This window comes from Peromyscus californicus, unplaced genomic scaffold (genome assembly GCF_007827085.1).
Source record: "Peromyscus californicus insignis strain IS unplaced genomic scaffold, ASM782708v3 Scaffold_8__1_contigs__length_139910024, whole genome shotgun sequence".
NCBI classification, from domain to species: Eukaryota; Metazoa; Chordata; class Mammalia; order Rodentia; family Cricetidae; genus Peromyscus; species Peromyscus californicus.
The window spans coordinates 66,193,009-66,200,498 of record NW_026294606.1 but is presented as its reverse complement, the minus strand read 5'-3'; the positions used below and the strand labels follow the sequence as shown (position 1 = coordinate 66,200,498).

The 7,490-nt window shown below is 43.4% G+C and overlaps 1 protein-coding gene across 7 annotated transcripts in view; it reads left to right on the top strand.

The window, feature by feature from the left end:
- The first annotated feature begins 1,210 nt into the window (after nucleotides 1-1,210).
- Nucleotides 1,211-7,490, top strand: part of Mindy3 (MINDY lysine 48 deubiquitinase 3) — a 73,219-nt gene continuing 66,939 nt past the window's right edge. For 5 of the 7 annotated variants that reach the window (XM_052727127.1, XM_052727126.1, XM_052727125.1 and 2 more), the window contains exon 1: nucleotides 1,212-1,503. In XM_052727127.1, coding sequence (XP_052583087.1) covers nucleotides 1,410-1,503 — 94 coding nt within the window. In that variant the 5' untranslated portion in view covers nucleotides 1,212-1,409. Of the gene's footprint in view, nucleotides 1,504-7,490 lie in introns of all 7 variants that reach the window. The other 2 variants (XR_008215623.1, XM_052727128.1) reach the window with 2 other exon arrangements.

Here is a 7,490-nt window from a genome sequence, read left to right as displayed (position 1 = left end):
TGAAGGCCATGGCCACAACAGGCATTTTTAGTTATCCCCTGGTACTACAGGGAAGAATGCTTAAGTAAGGAAAAAATAAATTAGAAAGCCTTTTTTTCAAACTGGGTGATTTTAAATAAGAGTTTATTTATCTTAACTAGCTAATACAAGAGCAATGTTCTAAAAGAACTACATATTTTGAAATCAGTGAGCTATGCAACTTGAATTTATCAGTAAAGAGCAAACTGCCTAAAATTTGAGTCAAAAAGTACATAAACATCCGTGTTGCATCAAATCCCACAAAATGTTTTAAATAATAAAATATCCCTTGTTTTCTGTCCTGTTCCATGTGCCAGAAAGTATCTAAATCCTTTACACACTTTTCTTTTATATCTTACAGTATGTGAACTGTATGGTAATTCCTAGTTTAGGGAAAACAAGCCAGAGTGGAGTGAAGCTAATTTGATAATCATCACAGAAGAGTTCCGGGTTTTCATGACTTAGAATCCGACCTTCAAATAACTATGAAATACTTCATCCCCGAAACAAACAAAAAAAGAACCCAAACCGCACAAACTTTTAAAATGCACGATTTGCCCTTTCCATTTATACGGCAAAGCCAACCAATGAAAAAAATTTTTTTAAATGTCACAAATAATTTATACTAAATTTCACGGAATGCTAATCCTTTTATGAAACCCTGGTCTTTAATCTCAAGAGCTGACAACATATGTGTCTCAAAACATGGGAGATGAAATCTGTGCCATTTACAGTCAGCTTACTTTAGGTCAGCTTACTTCCAGCTAGCTCTGTGATGTGCGTTACACCGCGGTAGTTATTTTTAATACACGAACGCACTTACAGGTGTAACCAGGTAATGAGTTGGTTGGATTTTACACGGTTTGTCAAGGGACAGTGGAAGGCAGCTTCCAACTCAAGAACATCGCTCTCATGTTATAATTCTAGTTTTGTGAAGTATTCTAGATTTGAAGGGCCAGGTAGTAGAGCGACGGCCTCAAAGCCTGCTACAAAAAGTAGAGCAGAGCCCAGGAGAGGAGGGGCTCTCTCAGTGCCCTGGCAGGGCAGGGCAAAAGCCAACAGTCCAACCACCCCGAATCCGTACAGTTCCCAAAGTTGGCCGAAGACTCTCTTCCGAAGTTCTATCCAGTTCTGCTTCCGGGGAAGAGATTCCCCGGTCCTCCGCGGGGGGCGGAGCTAAAGGAAGTCGGAAGTCCGGCCACTTCCGGTACGGGAAACTCTAGGTTGCGGCTCCGCCGGGCTTGACAGGCGCGGTCTGTGCCGCCGGCGTGAGTCCCTCATCTCGCCCTGCCTCCGGGTCGCCGTTCCGCCGCCCCTTTCTCGACTCTCCCCTTCCCTATGTTCCGGGGCCGGAGTCCGGGAAGCAGAGACCCTCTTGCCCAGTCCCCATCATGTCCGAAGTGACCAAAGAGCTGCTGGAGCTGGTTTGGGGCACCAAGAGCAGCCCCGGGCTGTCGGACACCATCTTCTGCCGCTGGACGCAAGGTACCGGGACAGGGCTCACCGTTCCAGCCGCTCCGCCAGGGCTCTGGGAGTCGGCCCGAGACGCCCCGCTGGCTCCCAGTACCCCGCTTCACCACCTCGAGTACCTGGCGCTTGGCCCCAGTGCCCTTTTCTACCAGTACCCGTGCTTGGTCCCAGTACCCCCGCTCTAGGCACTTGGGCACCCACGTTCTGTCCCGGCTCGGTCTCAGTACCTCAGCTCCAGCTCTTCTGGTGCCCTCACTCCTTCCCTGTATTCTGGCTTGGTACCCCAGCTTCAGTCCCTCTGGTATCCGCGCTCTTTCCTTACGCCGGCCCTTGGTCCCAGGACCCCAGCCTCGACCCCTCCGCTCCCCGCACTCTGTCCCTGTACCGGCGTTTGGTCCTAGCACCACAGCTCCAGTCCCTGGGGCACTCTTTTCCCTGTATCAGAGCTTGATCCCTGTACCCCTGGTCTGCCCCCCTCGGGACTCCGCACTCAGTTCTGGTACCCGGACTTGGTTATGGTAACCTGGCTCCTGCACCTCAAGTACCCCCTCCCCCCGTTAGGCCCGGTTGCCTCAGCTCTGGCCTGTCGGATACCCCGAGCTCGGTTCTAGTACCCATGCCCTTCCTAATGCGCGATCCTTTAATACAGTTCTTCATAATGTGATGATCCCCAACTATAAAATTATTTCGTTGCTACTTCGTAACTAGTTTTGTTACTGTTAATGAATCGTAATGTAAATATGCGCTATGCAGGATATCTGATATGCAAACCCCGCCCCCACCCCACCCCACCCACCGGGGCCCGGGGGTCGAGACCCACAGGTTGAGAACAGCTACTCTAAATGTCTGTTAATGGGGAAAATTTGGATAGGAGGGTGTTTACCAAAGAGCCCAAGTGTCTCTACAGCTCTGGGCTGACTTGCTGCAGGGGTGGAGGGGTGAGGGGCCCTGGTGGACTGCAATGTGTGACACCTAAAGGGTACCACCTGTTAGGATCTTTACACCTCCCCTCTCCGAGTCAGTTTTATGTTATCAGTGTTTGTTTTTTGGGGGAGGTGGAGCGGGGTGAGGTGAGGTAGTGATCCAAGTGACTAATGCCAGAAAGCAGTTCTGTGTTGTAATTTTGTAGTCAGATGTGGTGCTCTGAATGGAAACAGTGTTGCTCGCTACAAATTGTTACTTGGCTTTCAGAGTCCCTGGTTTTGAGATAGTGTCTGATACTGTTTGTTGCATTTTAAAAGGAATATGGATCACAGCACTTCCTCTGCCAGTCTAATGGTGCTCAGAATTAATTACTCTTAGAGGCCATTGCTAAATGTTGCTGTGGTGGTCATTTGGGATTATGGAAGTAGGCACAGGGCACATTAGTAAGGCGGCTTGATTTTTGTGGTCGATAACTGCATTGAATTGACAACTGCAACCTCAGCCTTCTAAAAATAAGATACAAGTGTAAAATGGTTAGTGTTAAACCAAGTTATATCTAGAGAGATTCCATTTACGAAATTACTTTAGTCAACTTACTTTGCTTGTTAAAATAAGCCAATAGAGTAGTACATAGTTGTTCATTTTTTGTTGATACAACTGTTTTAGTTAATTCTTTGGAAATCCCTTTCACTTCAAGAAGTATATGTTTTGAGGTTTTTTGGGTTTTTTTTTTTAGCAATCCTTATATAAAGATTTATTTGATTTTTTTTTACTTAAAAATATATGTGTATGAATGCTTTGCTTCCATGTATGTTCATGCACACATGCATGCTTTGTGCCCGAAGAGGCCCGCAGAGGGCATTAGATTCCCTGGAACCAAAGTTATGGATGGCTGTGAGCCTGAATATGGATGCTGAGAATTGAACCCAAGTGTGCTTCACAAGCAATTAGTGCTTTTAGCCACTGTGCCATCTCTCCAATTTTGTTTAAAGGCAATAAGCCTTTTACTGAAAGATTTGGATTTCATTTTGTTTTTGAAACAAGGTTTCACCATGTAGTTTGTCTGGCCCTGAACTCAATGAGATCCACCTGCCTTGACCTCCTGGATGCTGGAATAAAAAACATGCCATATCTTGTCAGTCCAGGCTGACTGTTTTTAGTTTGAAAATTTGTTTTCTGTTTTGGTTTTCTCCTGTTCATTTGCCTACCTTTTAAAAAATGTTTTTCTTTCCCCCTTTTTTTAGTTCCTTGGTACCGCTTACTCTTTTTTCTTCCTGTAAACCACACTGGTATCCCTAGCCCTTGCAGCTGAAGCCTGGGCTGGTAGAGCAAATAGCAGGTGCCTGCAGTGGTGAAGGGACAGAGAGTTCCGGAAACACTTGCAGTCCCTGGAGCCAGGCGTGCAGGCATCTGAAGAAAGTGTTCCAGACAGAGGGCACCACCCCTGTAAAAGTCTTAGTGCCAAATGTTCTCCGCCTGTTAATCAGGGAACAGGAAGGAGATCGCTGTGGCTGCAGAGGGGCAGTACGAAGGGGAGGGGAATAAACGCTTTCAAAGGAATATAGTCATATAAGGCTTTCTAGCCATTATAAGGACACTGGCCCTCATGCTGAATGAAACAGAAGTCCCTGGAAGTTTTGGAGCAAGAAGATACAGGTTCTGTTTTTAGAAGTTTGATTCGATTGCTGTGGTTGAGGGGAGACAGTGGTGAGACTGATTAAGATCAGATGGTCTCTGTAGTCTGGGAAGAGAAGTGGTGCAGATCAGGATAGTAGCATTGGAGACAAGAGGAAGCCAGCAGATTGACCATGTCCCATCAGAACCCAAATTGGCATCTTCTCTGTCTGACAGAAGTAGTATTGATCATGGGAACATTTGACGAGCTAGGAGTCCAATTTTCAGCGTTGATTTCGTAACGCAGTGTTTGGCAGACTCCCTGCAAAGGACCAGTGCCTTTTCTCATTCTCAGTGTTCCTCATGGGTAGTGTAGCTTTCCAAAACATCTCTTGTGAAGCATTTGGGCCCTGTGTTTTCCTGCACTCAGTTTAGATCTCAGGAGCTCAGGAACTGCTCTGTCCCTTCCTCCAAACATCACGTTGTTTAACCGTTTCACCTGAAGGTGTACTGGAAAAAGAGATACTCGCTATAGCAGCTTAATGTGGGTTTTGTCTTTTTGTAATATGGCACGGCTGTATTTGATTAAAATTAGATTTGGGGATTTTTCAGGAATAAGGGACAGTCTCTATTAAATAATATAGAAAGTGAGATTTTTAACTTATGAAAAGTTAAGAATGGACTAACAAGATAGCTCAGTAAGGAAAGGTACTTGCCACCTAAGCGTGACCACCTGAGTTTGATCCTCAGAACCTACATGCTTGAAGGAGAGAGTCAACTTCTGCAAATTGTCCTCTCACAGCTACACACACACACACACACACACACACACACACACACACACACACACACACAAATAATTTATTACCTGATCATTTGGGTCAAAGTTTGAACTTAGGTTTTCCTTTCTGTAGCATAACTAAATTATAACTTAACTAATAGGTAATTTTAAAAAATCATAATTTGCAAACACATAAGAAGGTTAATTACTTGGTACTTTAAGTATATAATGTAGTTTCTTTAATTCAAAAATTTGAAGTATCTCTACTATGGTGTCATCTTGTCCAGGTTTTTGAAACCTTATTTAACTGTTGCTACAGCCCTGCAAGATAGCAGAGGATGAACATCTCTAGTCTAACATTATTAGCTAAGGAAAAATAGGCTCAATTCAGACATTTGACTTAGCCCCGACCAGCTATAGTAATCTAACCAAGTTTGTGCCCTTGGTTTTACACTGGTTAAGATTTTAGAGGCCTTGCTTATCCAGTTGGTTGGAGGGATGTGAATGTATACAGACAAGACTTGAGAATAGAAACCTGGAAATTTGCAAAAAGGGTCATGGCTCACATTTAAATTAGGCCCTATAAAACATGAAACTGAGTATGTCTTCACTGTGAAATATGTTACAAAACTGTATCTATCAAATTAGTTATTAGATGAGTAATTTTAGGTTTAATCAGAAAAATTGTCCTTTTGTGATAAATTTCTTTTAAATCTAGGAAATAATTTGAATGAAAACACTTGACAATAAACGTAGCTGTGTATTAACAAACTCATATTCAAGGAGAGAAGTAAGAACAACTCACTGATGTGATTGTAATTGTAAGCACCACCCATGGATCTTGATAGTTGTATTATATCGATAGGATTTTTAACAGTGTTTTTACTTCTTCTTTGAATACTGGTGGAATTTTTAAGGAAGGCTAAAATCCATTCCTAATTCATTATTTATTATAAAAGCTGAAAGATTGGTAGAACTTTATTGCTTCTCTGCACTTGCATGCAGTACCAGAGTTCCTTCCTTATTCTCCTTGGGCAAACAGTGGAGGTGTCTTGGCATCACCTCTCTTATCAAAGTACTGACAAGGCCCGACCCTGCTTATTAGAAGAGAGGAGGAGGACTGGTGGATTCTGGATGGTATGGCTACTGACTCTTGGCACAGACTCTTGGCTTTGCTTCTCATTCCTAGTTTAAAGCTGAAATTTGCTTGTCTTACTGCGATAACCAGCACTCTTAGGTGTCACTTTCCTCATTAAGTTTTTTCCATCCATCTTAACTACTTCCAGATCTCCATGTTTGTTATCATAGACTCCAGTGTGTTGTGTGCTGGATAAACCTATGTCTGCCATCAGCACAATCATTACACCTTAGCTGAGTCCTCACTTCTACTCTTCATCCTTGTTAGCTAACCGTGTGCTTTTCAGAACTAGCATCCAGATTTCCTCAGTTCTCACCTTTTTCATTCCCTTGACTCCAGTCAGTGGCTTCACTTTCTTTTGTTGTTTAGAAATCTAAGATTTGTATCTCTTGGGTCACCAGCTTTCATGTTTTCTGAGCTCAGGATCCTGTTATACTCGTAAAAATTAAGGAACTCAACATGAAAGCATACAGCATTATCAGGACTGTGGCAGATTGTGTCTTGGCAGATTGTGAAAACTATTTTAACTTCAGGTGGGTCCTTTGCACCGGTTTCTAGTCCTATAAAAAGTCTGTGGGGCGGGTACATGTGTGAGAACCTGTCTGGTTGGTAGTCACTATTGCCATGCTTTGCTTTCTCAGCTCTCTTGTATGACTTGTAGGTCTTGAATTTCTTTTTTCCCCTGTATCAGTCATTGAATCAACCCCCATTTATTTATTTAGTTAGTTAGTTTGTTGGTTTGTTTTGAGACAGGGTCTCACCATGTAGCCCTGGCTGCCTGGAACTCACTGAGTAGACCCAGGTTGGGCTCAGACTCAGAGTTCATCTGCCTCTGCTTCCCAAGTGCTGGGATTAAAAGCATGTGCCATTTTCTAGTTCATGGCCTTCATTCTTTTGGCTAACATCAAGTGTCAAAATAATTCGTCATGTTGCCATCCTTTTTCCTTCTGTGAAACTTGTGCAACAAATAGTTTTCTTTTGCTCTTTCTCCCTCTGTCACTTAAAGTCTTGCTCTCTCACTGGCTCTGAGTTTTCTTTTGTAGTACTTTCAGTGGCATGCTTGATCCAGCATTTTATGGCTTAGCATTTGGCACAGCTGACTACTCTTGTATCTAATTGTTCTTTTCTAGAACCTCAGCTGCTGCATTTCTGTCTTGCCTGTTTTTCTAAGCTGTTATCCTGTATTGCTGACACAGCCTCTACCCAAGTTTCAGTGTTCTCAGCTTTATTATCTTTGCAGTACATGTTGGCATTCGCTTAAACTGACCTGTTTCAGATGATTGCATTTGCTATCTATAGTCCCAAATCATGCCCTGAGGTCCGGTATCTCCCACTTCTAGATGGTAGTAATGGCTATTTTACATCTTTCCAAACACCCCTTATTGTCTTCCCTTTCAGAAATTCAGCAAGGGGTTAATAAGTAGTGGCTATACAGCATTTGGTGAAAAATAGCCACTAATTAAAGACATGATACCTGTATAACAAATTAACATGTAGATTATGATGAATGCTGCTTCTGCTCAGGGGTGGTAGACTGCTTCGACA